Source organism: Castor canadensis, chromosome X (genome assembly GCF_047511655.1).
Source record: "Castor canadensis chromosome X, mCasCan1.hap1v2, whole genome shotgun sequence".
In the NCBI taxonomy this organism is placed as follows: domain Eukaryota; kingdom Metazoa; phylum Chordata; class Mammalia; order Rodentia; family Castoridae; genus Castor; species Castor canadensis.
This window is the reverse complement of record NC_133405.1, coordinates 86466448-86483381: the sequence shown is the minus strand read 5'-3', so window position 1 is coordinate 86483381 and position 16934 is coordinate 86466448. Positions and strand designations below refer to the sequence as shown.

The 16934-nt window shown below is 37.7% G+C and overlaps 1 protein-coding gene across 18 annotated transcripts in view; it reads left to right on the top strand.

Annotated features, from left to right (window-relative positions):
- Positions 1–16934, top strand: part of Heph (hephaestin) — a 77131-nt gene that overhangs the window by 25172 nt on the left and 35025 nt on the right. For all 18 annotated transcript variants that reach the window (XR_012444604.1, XM_074063990.1, XM_074063993.1 and 15 more), the window contains 3 exons: positions 5697–5908; positions 6881–7031; positions 9429–9641. Coding sequence is in view for 17 of the 18 variants with exons in the window: in XM_074063990.1 (XP_073920091.1) it covers positions 5697–5908; positions 6881–7031; positions 9429–9641 (576 nt within the window). In the remaining variant the exon portion in view is untranslated. The remainder of the gene's footprint in view (positions 1–5696; positions 5909–6880; positions 7032–9428; positions 9642–16934) is intronic.

The window sequence follows — 16934 nt, the reverse complement described above, 5'->3', positions numbered from 1 at the left end:
TAGTTCCCTCACCTGTTTTACATTCCTGTCCTTCATCGTTTAAGTGTCTGTTCATTGTTCACTCAGGGTTTTGCCTTGGTATTTTGCCTATAGATATATTTTGCTTAAATCATTCTAACATCCTTCACTGCTCTTCCTTCCCTGTTTAACACTTTTCAGTGTGTTTCTTGTGTCTTGTTCCTATACAGATGTGATATATTTCATTATTATTCACTCTATCATTCTTTTCTTCTTTCCCTCCTCCCTTAGTCTCCTCTCACAGTCCCACTTTTGGAAATATGTTCTGTATGTATTCATATGTAGCTGTGATAATGCTTGTATTTGTATTGGATTTATCTTCTACATATGAGTGAAAACATGTGACCTTTGTCTTTCTGAATCTGGCTAACTTCACTTAAGACGTTCTCCAATTGCATCCATTTACCTGAGAATGACAAAATTTTGTTCTTCTTTATGGCTGAATAAAATTCCATTGTATACAAATACCACATCTTTTCAATCCATTCATCATTTGTAAGGCATCTTGGCTGTTTTCATGACATGGCCATTGTGAAAAATGCAGTAATAAACATGTGTGTGCAGGTGTCTTTATTGTAACATGACTTACATTCCTTTGGGTATATGACTAGGAATGGTATTGCTGGATCATATGGCAGTTCTGTTTTTAGTTTTTTGAGGAGCCTCCATACTATTTTCCATAGTGGTTGTATTAATTTACATTCCCATCAACAGTATATGAGGGTTCCTTTTCCCCCACGTCCTCACTAGCATTTGTTATTGCTTGTGTTCTTGATGATAGCCATTCTATCAGGAATGAGGTAGAATCTTAATGTGGTTTTAATTTGCATTTCCTTTATGGCCAGGGATATTGAGCATTTCTTTATGTGGTTTTTGACCATTTGTATTCTTTCTGTGGAAAAGCTCTGCTCAGTTCATTTGCCCATTTCTTCTTTGGGTCATTGATTCTTTGGAGTTTAGTTTTTTGAGTTCCTGGTAAATTGTGGTTATTAATCCCTTGTCAGATGTATAGCTGGCAAAGATTTTCTCCCATTCTGTGGGCTGCCTCTTCAGTCTCATGACCATTTCCTTTGCTGTACAGAAACTTGTAGTCCCGTTTATCAATCCTTTCTCTTAGCTCCTAAGCCATTAAGAAGCTATTGCCTACACCTATATGTTCCAGTGATACCTTACTCTGTCCTACACTAGTTTCAAAGTTTCAGGCCTTATGTTAAGGTCTTTGATCCACTTTGAATTGATATTTGTACAATGTGAAAGACATGGATCTAGTTTCAGTTTTCTATGTACAGATACCCAGTTTTCCGAGAAACATTTGTTTAAGAGGTTGTCTTTCCTCCATCACGTATTTTGGGCACCTTTGTCAAATATTTGGTGGCTAGAGCTGTGTGCATTTATGTCTGAGTCTTCTCTTCTGTTCCATTGGTCTTCATGTCTGTTTTTATGGTAGTACCATGCTGGTTTTATTGCTATGGCTCTGTAGTATAATTTGAAGTTGGATTTATGATGCCTCAATCGTTGCTCTTTTTGCTTAGTATTGTCTTGACTAATTTATAGGGTTTTTTTGCTTCCATATTAACTTTAGGGTTGATTTTTCTTTCTTATTTTTCCACTCTTTTTTTGTTGTTGTGCTGGGAGTACATTGTGACATTTACAAAAGTTCTTACTTAAGAACAAAAGTTCTTATATATCATAGTAGTATTTACCCCCTTCATCGTTCTCCTTTATCTCCCCCACCCCAGGTTGATTTTTCAAGCTCTGATGGATGTCATTGGAATTTTCAAGGGGATTGCATTGAACATATAGATTGCTTTTGGTAGTATATTCATTTTCACTATATTAATTCTGCCAACCCATGACCCATTATTTCAATCATCTGATGTCTTCTTCAGTTTCTTTCTTCAATGGTTAATCCCTAGATTTGTTTTTGAGGCTATTATAAACGGAATTGTTTTCCTACTTCTTTCTGAGTCTGTTCATTGTTGATATATAGAAAGGCTACTGATTTTTGTATATTGATTTTGTGTCCTGCTACTTTGCTGAAGATGTTTATGATGTCTAGGAGGTTTTTGTTGGACTTTTTTGGGTCTTTTAGGTATAAGATCATGTCATCTGCAAATAGAGATAATTTGACTTGTTTCCTATTTGAATTCCTTTTATTTCTTTTTCCTGTCTTACTGCTCTGGCTAGGAGTTACAAAACTATGCTAAATAAGAGTAGAGAGTCACAATGTACCACAGTACAACAATAATATGATAATAAAAAAAAAGTTAACAAAAAAAGAATGGAGAGAGTAGACACTCTTGTCTCCTTCCTGACTTTAAAGGAAATAGCTTTAATTTTTCTCCATTTAAGATGATATTGTCTATAGGCTTGCCGTATGTAGCCTTAATTATGTTGAGGTACATTCCTTCTATTCCTAGTTTTATCAGAGCTTTTTATCAAGAAAGGATTTTGTATTTTGTCAAAAGATTTCCTGCATCTATTAAGATGATCATGTGGTTTTTGTCCTCGTTTCTGTTTATGCTGTATTATATTTATTAATTTGTGTATGCTGAACCATCCCTGCATGACTGGAATGAAACCAACTTGATCATGGTGTATGATCTTTCTGCTGTGTTGTCGAATTTGGTTTGGCAGTATTTTAGTGAGAAGTTTTGCATCTCTGTTCATGAAAGAAATTGACCTATAATTCTCTTTTTTTTATCGTGCCCCTGTCTGGTTTTGAGAATGAGTGTGGTAATAATGTTCCTTCCATTTCTATTTCATGGAAACATTTGCAGAGTGTTGGTATTAGTTCTTCTTTAAAGGTCTGGTAGAATTCTGTAGTGAATCTGTTATGTCCTGGGCTTTTCTTTTTTGGGAGACTTGTTATTGATTCTTCAATTTCATTACTTATCCTGGATCTATTTAGGTGATTTGTAGCCTCTTGGTTCAATTTTAGTTGGACTTATAAGTCTACAAATTTATCCATTTCTACTAGATTTTCCAATTTATTTGAATGTAGGTTTTTGAAGTATTCCCCAATGATCCTCTGGATTTCATTGTTGTTTGTGGTGATATCCCCTTTTTTATTTGTAATTTTATTAATTTGAGTTTAAGAGACTTTTTTTTTATTTTTTAAAACAGTTTTAATGAAATATCATTTTTATTCCATATAATTCACCCATTTAAAGAGTGTAATTCAATGACTTTTAGTACATTCATAGAATTGAATCAATTTTAGAACATTTTCATTATTCTAAAAATAAACTCCACACTGCTTAGCCATCACCCTCAACCCCTCAGGCCTCCCAGCCTTTGGCAGTCACTAAGCAACTTTGTCTCTATATATTGCACAATCTGGACATTTCATGTTAATGACATTATGTAATATGTGGTCTTTTGTGTCTGACCTCTGTCACTCAACGACATCCATGCTGTAGCATGTATTAGCATTTTATTCTTTTTTTTATTGCCAAATGATATTCCATTGGATGGATATACCACATTTTACTTACTCCATCCTACACTGATGGACTTCTTTTTTTTTTTTTTTTTTTCATTTTTCTTTTATTATTCATATGTGCATACAAGGCTTGGTTCATTTCTCCCCCCTGCCCCCGCCCCCTCCCTTACCACCCACTCCGCCCCCTCCCTCTCCCTCTCTTTTTTATTTGTAATTTTATTAATTTGAGTTTAAGAGACATTTGGAAGCTAAGTATGGTTGTGCATGCCTATAATCTCAGTACTGGGCGGTTAAAACAGGAGGATCACAAGTTTGAGGCCAACCTGGGCTACATAGCAAGATCCTGTCTCAACAAAACCAAAGAGACATTTGGAGATAGTTGAAAACTTTGGTATAGATTGGATATTAGGTGATATTAGGGACTTTTGTTAGGTGTGATAATGGTATTATGGCAACATGGGAGATGTTTACTGATCTATTTGGGAGTAAAATGTCACGATATTTTCACTTTACTTCCTGATGATTCAAAAAAGAAAACAAAAACTGGTGTGTGTTTTGTGTGTGCGTGTATAGATATACATAGATGGAGTTAGCTTTTTTTCCTTATGGTGATGCGAATTGAACCCAGGGTTTCACACATACAAGTACTCTACCACTGAGGTATACCTTTAGGTCGAAGTAGATAAAATAAGGATGACAAAATATGAACAACAGATTCGAGATGGTAGGGTGATCGTTTCACCAGTTTTAAATTTCTGTTTTGTTATAACATGTTTATATATATTTTTGTACAAAATATTAGGCTTCACTATGACATTTTCACAAATGTTTATAATGTATTTTGATCATAGTCATCCCCCCATTACCCTCTTTTATCCCCACTTCCCTTCCATTCTTTTTTTATTCAAGATTTTTAGCTTGGTGGTACTGAGGTTTGAACTCAGAGCTTCATGGTTGCAAGACAGGCGCTCTACTACTTGAGCCAGGTCTCCAGCACTGTACCATTTTTTGCAGTTTTCTGTATGTTTAAAAATATAAAGAATCAGGAACGATGAATACGGAAAGATAAGTTAAAGCCACACAGAATTATACCCATTTGTTATAATCTGTACTACAAATGTACTTGTATATGCTTCTTTGTAGATCTTTATGATTATTTATTCAGAATGTATGTTAATGTGTGAAATTGGTATGTCTGAGGATACACACATAAAATTTTTGTCACCTACATCCAAATTGTTCTCTGGAGAGATTTGCAATCCCATTAATTTGGAGTTCTATCAGTAGTATCTGAGAAGGCCTCTTTCCTCACAACTTCACCAGCACTGGAGCAGTCTTTTTACCTTTTTGTCAAAAGACAGTCTTGTAGGCAATAACACCAACAAAACTTAGTGTTGTTTTCATTTACATTTATTTGATTATTTTATGTTAACATCCTTTTCAGTATTTATTGCCTATTTTACCTTATTTGTGGGCATGAGTTTTTAAGGCTTTTGTTGCCTTTTTCCACAAAGGTTATTCCCATTTATACTTACCCTTTAGTAAGTGAGAGGGGTAGGTGCTATGTGAACCAAATCTCACCAGCATTTGATTAAAATTTATAAAATGTTTGCAAATTTCAAAGACAAAAAGTTATCTAGGTAGTTTTATTTATACTTGTTTGATTATTAATGGGTTGAAAATTATAAAAACAAAAGATAATTCTGTGCATTGGTTGATCATGTCATGTGTCCATTAAAGAAGTTAACAATCTTAGGGCTTAGGTTTGATCTCTAGCACTGCAAAACTCATGAATTATGGCCTAATTACTTTTAACATACACATCACATAATGCATAGATACATATTAAAAGGAATAAATTCAATAATCAGAACTTGTTCAAAGATGAAATAGGCTATGAGAGGTAGTAAGTCATCCATCACTGGAAAGTTTTAAACAGATGTAGGAATATAAGAGCAGATGAATGTGTGTTTTAGTCCCTTGCAATCCTGAGGTAAACTGAAACTTAAGTAAGTTTAAAATTGCCCTACTTGTGTAGCAAATCGTGGTAGAACCAGAAACCAAACTCTACTATCTTGATTCCTAGGCCAGGATTCTTTCAATACTCAGTATCTCATGTTCTGCCACTGTTGCTCCAAAATGTCTTTGTAGTTTATGATCTTTACCCTTCTCCTTGGAGCTGATATTTTTACTCTAGCTGATGTGAGTAATGAGTGTCTTGTTTTCCCTGCAGGCTCATCACACCCTGGTTTGGTGGCTAAGCCCTTTGAGAAAGTAACATACCTCTGGACAGTGCCCCCCCATGCCGGTCCCACTGCTCAGGATCCTGCCTGTCTCACCTGGATGTACTTTTCTGCTGCAGATCCCATAAGAGATACAAATTCTGGCCTGGTGGGCCCCCTGCTGGTGTGCAAGGCTGGTGCCTTGGGTGCAGATGGCAAGCAGGTGTTGCAAGGGTGTCTAGCTTGGAAACTTGGTGGGAAGGGGATAAAAATGGGTTGCTGCATAGGAGTTAAAAATGGAATTGGATCTAGAGGCAAAGGGAATAGAAAAAAACCAAGTTATTGCTTCAGAAATTAATAGTTGGTGACCTCCCATTCTCTTGCTTATTTTTTTAATCACAAAACACATCTTCCTTAGCCTATGTTTCTTCCTATTTCATACCCTTCTGTCATTGTCTCCTCAACATCTCTCCCCTCCCCTCCTATTCCTCCTTTTTCCTTTCTTTTCCCCCTCCCTTTGCTACCTCAGTGGCCTATTGCCCTTAATCCCTAAATCTGACTTAATATTTGCTTATCTTCTCTATATCTAGCCCACTATTTGTAACTGTGTAACCTTGGACAAGTTACCTAATCTCTCTTTGACCCACTTTCTTCATCTGTAAAAATAAAGGATTGATAATAGAAGAAGGTACCATGAGTTTTGGTGAGATTGATGAAAATAATCCATATAAAGTGCTTAGCACAGTGACTGGCACAAAGTTAGCACCCGGTATATGTTAGTTATAATAGTAATTATTATTTTCCAATTCTCTCATTTTCTAATTTTCACCAAGAGCCCTTTCCTGTTCTCCTAGTTATCTTTCCCTAGTCCTCTCCTCAGTGACTCTAGGCTTTCTCCTGTCACACTCTGTACTTCTTAATCCTCATCTTGGGCTTCTTTCCTGCTCTCTTTCATACGTTCGTTCCCTCTAGACTTGTCCCTTTACTGTGACTTCCTTTTCCCATCTGCAATTTGAAGTTACCTGAGGGAAGCTATCTGGCAACAACTACAGTTCTGGGCAGAGGTATGGGCTTGGCTCTGAGCCTGGAAAAGGAAATGGAAAAGAATCAGGAATCCTTAGATTTGCGGTTACACACACACAACTGCTGAAACTATTGTTCTTCCTTCCTCTGCTTTCTTCCACTGGGCCTGCAGAAAGGGGTGGATAAAGAGTTCTTTCTCCTCTTCTCTGTGTTGGATGAGAACAAGAGCTGGTACAGCAATGCCAATCAAGCAGCTGCTATGTTGGATTCCCGACTGCTCTCAGAGGATGTCGAGGGCTTCCAAGACTCCAATCGGATGCATGGTATGGGGAATACTTTTTTCCCTGAATGTAACTGAAAAATCCCAAGTAAAAGCTAATCCTAACACATGATCAGAAGCAATTATTGAAAGCTGACCAATTCCAAGTCATAAACTAGACTGAGGGATTCAACCTAAGAAGCAGATCTAATTATACTCAGTGACTTCTTGTACTGTTCCCTGTCTTACATGGTATGGGGGCCACTGGAAGAATGTACTGTGAAATGAGGATTATGCATAAGAATCTTCCAGATAGTGTGAAGAGTAGGCTGGGGTGATACTGCTCCAGTCTTTTTTTATATGTGTGTAGTGCTAGGGTAGAACCCAGTACCATGAACTGAAAAGTAACAGCACTGCCACTGAGCTACACCCTTGGTCCCCCTTCTAGTCTTGTTTCCTCTACCCTTGCTTCTATATTCCATACTTCATCCCAGTGAGACTATTTTTCTTCCTATGAAGAAAAGTACTTTGTACTTTTATGACTTCATGTTTTTGCAAAGCTATGCCCTCCTATGAAATGCCCCTCCTTGCATATTTGCCTTCAGTCTGTCAAAATTTTGCCCATTATCTAAGGCTCAACTCAAAAATTGCCTCATCCATGATCCATGCTACCATTTCTTATCCCTCAAGTCCAGGGTAATGACACCCTCTTCTGAACTACTATGGCACTTCCATTAGGTCATTGTAGTAGCAAGTTCCATACACTCCTTAATATTGTAGTTATTTGTTACATGGATTTTGACTTCTGCTGGAGTATAGTCTTCAAAGGTGAGTATATGTTGCTTATCTTTATCCTCTACATTTTGTAATGCATCATAAATGTTAACTGAATTAGTGAACTACCAAATGAGTGGGTAGTGAGAGAATGAATGGGACAACATTCATTCTTGGATGGATGAACTTCAATGGGAAGTTTCCAAGGAGCTCCCAGCAATTTGCAATGATATACAAATAATAACACCCATGAAACAATTATAGAATAATCCAAGACAGACTATAATTAAGTGCTAAATTGGTAGAACAGCTTTCAAGTTCAGAGGAGGAGAATGTTAATGAGGTACAATCAAATTAAAGGATTCCTGGAAGAAGGAAGTACTTTAACTAGGGCTTGAAGACTAAATAGTTTTGCAATCAGGACATTATAGATAGGGGAAGCAGAATTGGGGGTTGGCAATGTTCCCACCAGCATCCCAGGAGATTATCAAACATGGTATCTCATTGAGGCTAATTCCAGTGGAGGTGGGAAACATTGAAAAAGAGGTCAGTTTCAAGTAGGCTTCCCTTTATTTTGCAGGGTGGGCAGTGTAGAAGGTAGAAGGGAGATAAGAATGAATATATTTTCTTCTGACCCCATCTCTTGATTCCCATCCCCATATAGTTCCATCATCTGGAACTTTTCCATAAGTTAGTCTCATAAGTCAAGTTCATTCTAGTTTGAATTTACTGAACACTTGATTGGTACCAAAAAACAGGATAGGTGCTCAAACAGTCATATAGATACAGAAAAAAGCCTATGCTTCCTGCTAAGTTAAACTAGATTTGTGAGGGAATCTTTGGATTCTGGAATAAGTGATACTGTAAAAATTTGGAGGTTAAAAGTCTCATGGAAATCAGAGAGGGAGGGAGGGAGGGAGAGAGAGAGAGAGATGTTGTTTCATACAGGAGGTGACATTTGAGCTAGAACATGATAAATAAGTAGTAGATTGCCAGAAGTGGAGTTATTCCAGATGGAGGGAACAGCATGTGGAAAGTCAGTAGGTGTTTTCTAAGTACCTCCTATGTAGAGACAAATAAAGCTGATAGGATAAATGGCTATGTGTGAGAGAGTGGGAGGATAGACTGAAGATAGGGATACCAGGAAGAGGCTTTCATAGGAATTCAGAACAGGGCCAGAACTTTGGCGTTTGTAGTGAAGATGAAAAGGAGGAGGCAGGTTGATAGCTGATGATGGAACCTTGGGGAAACCCAAGCACTCAATGGAGAGGGTGGAGAGTATGAACAAGATGGAGAAGGAACAATCAGCAAGGTTGTAAGAGAACTGGAAAATATAGTGCCACAGAAGTTAAGGGAGGAGAGTTGCAAGACAGTGGGAACAGGAGAGGTTGGTGCGTATGTGTGTAGGTGGGTAGGAGCTGTAGTAGTGGAGAGTAGTTCAGTGTTACTGGAGTGTGGTAGAGGAGGGGAAAGAGGTGAGACCAAAAAAGCCAGTTGGGACCTCAACTGAAAGACATTCGTAACTAGAACAGAAGTGGCTTAGAGAAGACTGCAGAGGAGTTGAGGATGATCTAGCAGTTTCAAGTTGTGGGAAACCATACTACAGAGCTTATACCATGCTGTTTGCCAGTGCTCGAGTATTCTGATCTCATCTCCCTATCTTGTCTTGTGTGTTTTTGTTTTCCAGCTATTAATGGGTTTCTGTTCTCTAACCTGCCCAGGCTGGACATGTGCAAAGGTGACACGGTGGCCTGGCACCTGCTTGGCCTGGGCACGGAGACTGACGTGCATGGGGTCATGTTCCAGGGCAACACTGTGCAACTTCAGGGCATGAGGAAAGGTGCAGCCATGCTCTTTCCTCACACTTTTGTCATGGCCATCATGCAGCCTGACAACCCTGGTAAGTGCCTTAGCAACTCACCCTAGGCTCACCCTAGGCTTTTTTGAGTAGGGGATTGAGGATGAAGGAGCCAAGAAGGGAGGACTGGTGAAAAGAAAAGAAGAGGCATGTTGAGAGTGCTGGGAAGGTGTTCAAAAACACTTTTATCTTCTCCCTCTTCAGTATTTCCTCCATGCTCTGGTTATGTGGATTCTCTTCTTGGAGAGAAAAGAATGAGAAGAAGGTTGAGGAATATCTTGTCTGGAAGAACAAAAGAAAAGTTTGGGTGCTGCCCAGCTTTAGGGTAGTTCTTACATGGCAGAGAGTGCACATGTCCACATAGCCCCTAGACCACATACAAATTTTATAGATACAGTCCTTGCATTGGGAAAAAGATCAGTAAGATATATCTATACAAGTGCTTTCAACCCTCATGTTCTTTGAGGATTTTTGCAAACTGTCCAACTTATGGTGTGTGTGTATGTGTGTGTGGGGGTGTGTGTGTGTGTGCTGGAACAGTTTCAGATTAGAAGTCAAAATCTAGGCGCTTTCATTTATTTGCTAGGTAAGTTTGGTCTAATCACTTCCCCCTCTCTATAGCTAGACTCCTTCCCTCTGTCCTTCCTTTCCTCTCTTTCTTCCTCTCTTCTTCCCCTCCCTTCTTTTCATCCTTCCCTCACTTCCTTCCTCCATGCTTTTTATAATGAAGAAATTTGACTGGAATGTTTCCTCAGATTCCATTTGTTCAGGCATTTTCATGAAGCAGCAGTATTTGTTTTTTTCTTTAGTCCCTAGGGTCTATTCTTTTTCTAGCCAGTAGGTGGCAATAGTGTTTGTAAGAAAAATCTATCACTTCTATGCAGTTCCTGCTAAACTTTTATTTTAAGCATGTAAATTCCATTCATATTTGGAATAACAATCCTTAAAGAAAACAATTCTGTTTAACAATTTAATAGTTTCAGCACTGACATAGAATACAACATAAAGCTGATCTCTCCAGACTCTTGGGAGTCCTCATTGTTTCCCATCTCCCTGGGATATTTTCTTGGTCAGTGAGACTTGTCATTAGCAAATTAGAAACATCGGTTAGTTAATGGTGCTGAAAGGAACAAGAGGAATAAGTGCTTCTAGTGAGGTAGAGATGGGGGACTTTTGACCAAGAAAGACCATACTGTCTAGCCTTAACCTCAAAACCAAATCCCAAATTTAATCTTCTTGCAAAGCCAGTCAGGCTGCCTGGCTAAGTCACAGGCTTATTCTTACTTTAAATGAGTGATTTTTTTTGTGCCATTCTGTGAACCAAGGAAGCTGGCTGTAGATGCCTTAAAAACATTTTGCCCAGGCACAGTGGCACATGCCTGTTGTTCCAGCTACTTGGAATAATAGTGTAAGAGTAAAGTCTTGAGAGGTTTCTCTTAATTATGAGTCCTAGATTTTGTTACTAGCAAAAGCTCATATTTTTTTCTTTCTTTGTATTTGTAGACCTTTAAAACACCCTTTTTCAAAGAGATCCCTAGTCACAGAATATTAGAATTGGTAGGGTCCCTTTTGTATCATCTAAATTCATTTATTTTACTAGTGGGTACAAGGGACAGAAACCTGCAGGGGGAAAATGACTCATTTAGGTTAGAAATATTGGTTCTATTTTTGCAGCTTCTCTTGCCCATCCTCTATTAAATGCTTTCAATTCTCTTTCCTAGATGATCTTTTGAATCTGAACTCTTCATTCTGCCCCTGGAGATTTGCTTATGATTAAGAGGGAAAGAGACCATTGTGACTAGCTCTCCAAAAACAGGGCAGAAGTAACCAGTTTAATTGACCAGAATCTGGCTTTGAGATTCTGGAGAGAAAGGTAGTGATGGGAAATGGTAAAGATAAATATATATGCTTGAGCAGCTTTGCAGGTGGTTTGTAAACATGACTGTGGCCAGGTACAGTGGTGTGTACCTGTAGTCATTGCTACACAGGAGGCTGAAATGGGAGGATTGTTTGAGTCTGGGAGGTCAGCATGGGCAACATAGCAACCCTATGTCAAAAAAAAACATCACTGGAGATTCAACATGAAAACAAATGCTCAGGAAAAAAATTCAGAAAAATAACAGTTTGAATTATTTGGATCTATTGGTGATCTTTTTAATACTCCTTTTTCTTTGCACTAAATTTTCATAGGCTTATGTTACATTTAATAGAAATACATATTGTACTTTAAAATATCACATATGTAGTATGCCTCAGCTCTTCCAGTGGAATTACTGACACTAGAGCTTTCATAGCCAGTGAAAGTGGCAGCTAAAAAGCTTAAGCTTGTAATATGTTATTCCACTGAATTCATGCTAGATATCTCAGCAACAGAGAATTTTATTACTGCTTAGGCCTTTCATCAAGGTTTCTTTTGCCATTGGAGCTCTTTCTTTATTCATTATTCCTATCTTTTCCCCCCTTTCCCACCTTCCTCTCCCCTATTCCTTTTTTCTCCCTTCTCTCATTTCCCTTATTTCATTCTTACTGTTTTTCTTCTCTCCCTTTTCAATCTTTGGTCCTCCTCTTCTTTCCTTTTTCTTCCATCTTTTGTCTCCCATCTTGTTCAGTGTCTTTTCTTTTTTTAAAATTGAATCCTTTACTTATTTTCATCTTTTCTTTCTTCCCTTCCTTATTTTACCAAATTGTTTTTGCCATTGTCTTTGCTGTTCTTTTTTCTTCTTTTGAACTTTCCCTCCTTTTTGCATTCATTCTCTTCATTTCTCTCCCTTTTCTCATTGTTTCTTTACTTTGCCTTCTTCCCCCCTTTTCTTTTACCTGCTGTCATCTTATCTTTATTTCTTCCCCATTTGTTTTCCTATTATTTTCTCTTCCTCTTTTTTCATTTTCTTCATTCTAAATCTTTTTCTTTCCTCTCTCTTTGTCTCCTTCTGCTTTTATCCTTTAAAATCCTTCTCATTTCTTTTTCTGTTGTCTTTTTCTTTTCTATTCCATTTTTCCAGTAAACATCTATTGTCTTTAAGATATTGGCTTATGTGCTAGAGATATGAGAACAAACATGGCAGCTCACAGATAAGGGAAAAGAGAGTTGGTAGCATTATTCACAAAGCTATAATGATGTTATCTTCCAAGAGTTAGAGTAACACGTAGGGAGCTGTGACAAATTCTTCCTGACTTTCAGAGTGAAGTTTTGCAAGGACAACAGACCTTCAGAATAAGCTTTTACACCCTTAGACCCAAACTGAGCTTTTAAAGATGGGTAGACTGTTTCCAAACAAAGACAGGGGATAGGGGGTAAGGACAGCATAACAGGCAGTAAGAACTATATAGGCAGTGGTGTGGAAGCAACATCTGCCTAGAGTAGGTTGACTACACTGATTTGATTCAGTGGTTCTCAACTCAAGATAGTATGTAAAAGTGTAAATTTGGAGGCACTTTTACTTATCACAGTGACTGGGGCATGGAGTGTGTGGTATTGGTATTTAGAGGGTAGGAGTCAAAAAATAAACCTGAATGTCAAATAATAATTATTAGAGGTTTTGGAAGGGGAAGGGGTAGATAAAAGGAGGCCGAATTTGATCAATGTATGCCATATGCATGTTTGAAAATATCACACTGAAGCACATTAATATATATAGTTAATACATATTAATCAAAATAAAATTGAAGGGAGAGGGAGGGGGTGGAGTGGGTGGTAAGGGAGGGGGTGGGGGCAGGGGGGAGAAATGAACCAAGCCTTGTATGCACATATGAATAATAAAAGAAAAAAATAAAATAAAATTGAAAAAATCTGTTGGAAAAAACCTTTCTGCAATGTGAAGGACAGTACTACATGATGAAGAATAATCCCATCTAAAATGCTAGTTGCACCCTGATTGAAAGATACCAAGATAAGGGCTTAAGGGAGATAAGAAATGGCTAAAGACCCAATTAGAGAAGGAGGGTCTTGCTAAGGAGCTAGGATTTCATCTTCTGGGTTATGAGAAGGCATCAATGGTTTTGTTTCTTTTATTAAGATGACAAGTGACAAGATGTGATTTTTTATTTTTGTAAGTTTACTAAAGATAATATATATAATGGGTCTGAATAAGAAGGAACTAGAATCAGTGAGGCATAGCAGAAGGCTCATGAAAGAGACTGAGAGCTTGCCAATAGGTGAGGGTGATGGAGATGGAGCAGAGGGCAGAGTTAAGGGATATTTGGGAGAGAAATGACAGGACTTTCTTGGGGGGCTGAACAAAAAGAAAAGATGACTGAGGTCTCCAGCTTATGTACAAGGTAGATGGTAGTACCATTAGCAAACTGCAGAAGTACAGTAGGGTGGTAGGGTGCTAAGGTTTGGATAAAAAGCATTTATTTGAGGGCATGTTAAGTTTTAAGTTACTGGTGAAATCCAGGTGGTAGGATTTTCACATTAGTTACTTGTGGGTAGAAATCTAAGCTCAGAGGGGAATCCTGGGCTACAGAGAGAGATTTGGATGTTCTCATAGTTTGAGTCCATAAACATGTAGAATGCCAGGAAAGAAAATTTAAGATAGAAGTCAACATACAAGAGATATGAGGAAAAAAAGAGGTATGAGGAAGAATAGAAACCAGAATAAAGAGAAAGCAAAGGGTTGTTCAGCAATGTAGGAAGAGACTCAAAGCCAAAAGCAGAAGAGTGATGAAAAACAAATGACTTTGACAATAGTGTCCATATGAGAAAGTTGAGGTGATGTGGCTACACAAGATTACATATTTTCAGAATGTTTCTATCTTGTTTTATTCCCTCAAATGACACTAGACTTCCTTTTCCACCCCACATTCTGACCCATGACTTTTGGACAGTGTATACAATCACCCCTTTGCTGACATGTCAATTCACTGAACACATATTTATTTCACACCTTCTGTGTACCAAAACTGTGATAGTGAGGTACATAAGACTGAAATGATCTTGTTCTCAAGGAATATCCTCAATAAATACATAAGTAAAATATTTTCAGATAGTGATATATGTCGTGAAGGAAATAAAATACATACATTGATATTATAAAATGGTGGAGGCATTATTTTAGAGAAGAGAAATGATTTCTGAGAATGTGACATTTAAGCTGAGACCTAAATAATTATAAGGAGGGAAGATCTCTGAATAGAGTATTCTAAACAATTCCAAATACCCTAAGATGAGAATAAGCATGGTGGTTGAAGTGTGATGAGCTAGGGGAAGACTGGCAGGGTATAAAGTCATAGACGTTGATAAGAGTCTTATGTAAGTCCTTGTGGGCCATAGTCAGGAGCTTAGATTTTTTCCTGTGTATGAGTGGAACATTTAAAGCAAAGATTCAATGTGCTTTGGGCTATATTAGTTAAAGAGCACCCTAGAGCCTGTGTGGATAGTGATTGAAGATGGTAGGGAGAGAAGAGGGAAGTTGAGAAGTGACTGCAAATTTCCAGGTAAGAAATTATGGTGACCTGGACTAGGGAATTGGCAGTGAGCATGAAAGAATACTTTTTTGAGTCAGGGGTCTTGTTATGTTTCCCAGGATAGATCGAATTCTTGGGCTCAAGCAATCTTCTTGCCTCGGGTTTTCAAGAAGTGGAGTCTACAGATGTGCACCACCACACCTATCTCTGAAAGGATAATTGTGAAGGAAGAGCTGATACTATTTGAGAGAGTATATGTAGGGAGTAATGGAAATAGAATACTTGGAAAGTAGATATTGAAAGAACAGGAGAGAGCCTTTTTTGTAAGGTGTCTGTAAAGACTGTAAGATAATTTTTAAGGATAGGAACACTTAGTCTTTAACTATGTCATTTAGATACAAAGTATATTAGAAATGAAGAGGCTAAAAATCTGCTTTTTTGGTGCCAGAATAGTCAGAGAGAGCTTTCTGAAAGAGAATTGGGTTTTGAGAATGAATGGATTCTCATAGATTTTGAGGGTGGTATGAGCAAGTATATTTCAGAAAGAGGGTGATGAGTAGAAATTCCAAAATAGGAATGATATGTGAGGGAGCAGTCAGAAATAGATTTAATTAGAGAAATAGTTGAGTTTTGGATAATATATGGGAAAGTGGGACTGGGTCAGTTGTTTGGGGTCAGATCATAGAAGGCTTTAAAAGTCAGAAAGGAGAGTCTGTAGTGATAGGATAGGCAGTAGGTAGCAAGGCAAGTGAACACTGAAAATAATATTCCAAGAAAGTTAGTTTTTTTGATCAACATTTTCTGAACCTGAATGTTCTTGACATAGAAATCTGGAGCTTGAGATTAGGTGCAATACAGTTCCACAACACAGACATTCAAGACAGACACTTGAACATTCCACTGTAAAAAGCAGACCTGTCCAGAGCTGTCTTGTGAAAGAATCCTTGTGATCATCAGGTTGCTTTGTAAAAATTATTTTGTAAATAATCCCACCTTTATTTCTTTGGAGTTGGTAGAAAAAAGGAGACGATTGATCAATGCCTTCCTTGGAATAACAACTATTAAACTTTGTTTACATACTTATAGCTTCACTTATTGAACATTTCCTACATAGGATGCTAAGGAGTACATGTAAATTATTGTGTTCATTCTAAAACAACCAAATGAAGTGAGAAAAATGATCCTCATTTTACTGATGAGTGATCTGAAGCATACAGAGATTTAGAAATTGCTACAAGGTTATATCACTAATGAGTGTTAGAAAGGGTTACCAGTCTTCCCACTGTGCTCAGAACTGAGGAGTTTATAGGGGTATGGGACTTTCAGTGCTAAAACTAGGAAAGCCCTTGGCAGACAAGGGAGAAATTGGTCCTAGTGACACATGTTGGGTTTAACCTAGACTATACAGCTTTGGAGCTGGAGTGCTTAATCTCTGTGCTTGTTACTCTCAGTAAACTTGTTACCAGGCTCAAAAAGTCAAAGGTCACATGTTTTCCCATATATATACATATATATATGTATATATGTATATATATGTATATATATATATACATATGTGGATATATATATATATATCGAGAGAGAGAAAGATTACATGATTATATTTGTGGGTCTGTCTGAGGGGACTACAGGGAGTCAGGAGAGGGAAAGAGAATGTTAGAGTGAAAAATATTAAAGATAATATAATACAATGCACTGTAAGCTGTTGAATAATAGGGGAATAGGGCAATAGAGAAAGAGTACATGATGGGGCAGGTTAATCTGATTAAAGCACAATATACACATGTCTGAAATACCAAAGTGAAACCTTGAACTATTAATATATACTTAAAAAATGAAGAACAGGAAGGTAAAACTGGGTCTTGTCCGGGGTGGATACCAGTGGAAAGGGGGAGAGCATTAGGAGAGGTTGAAAAATGGATAATATGA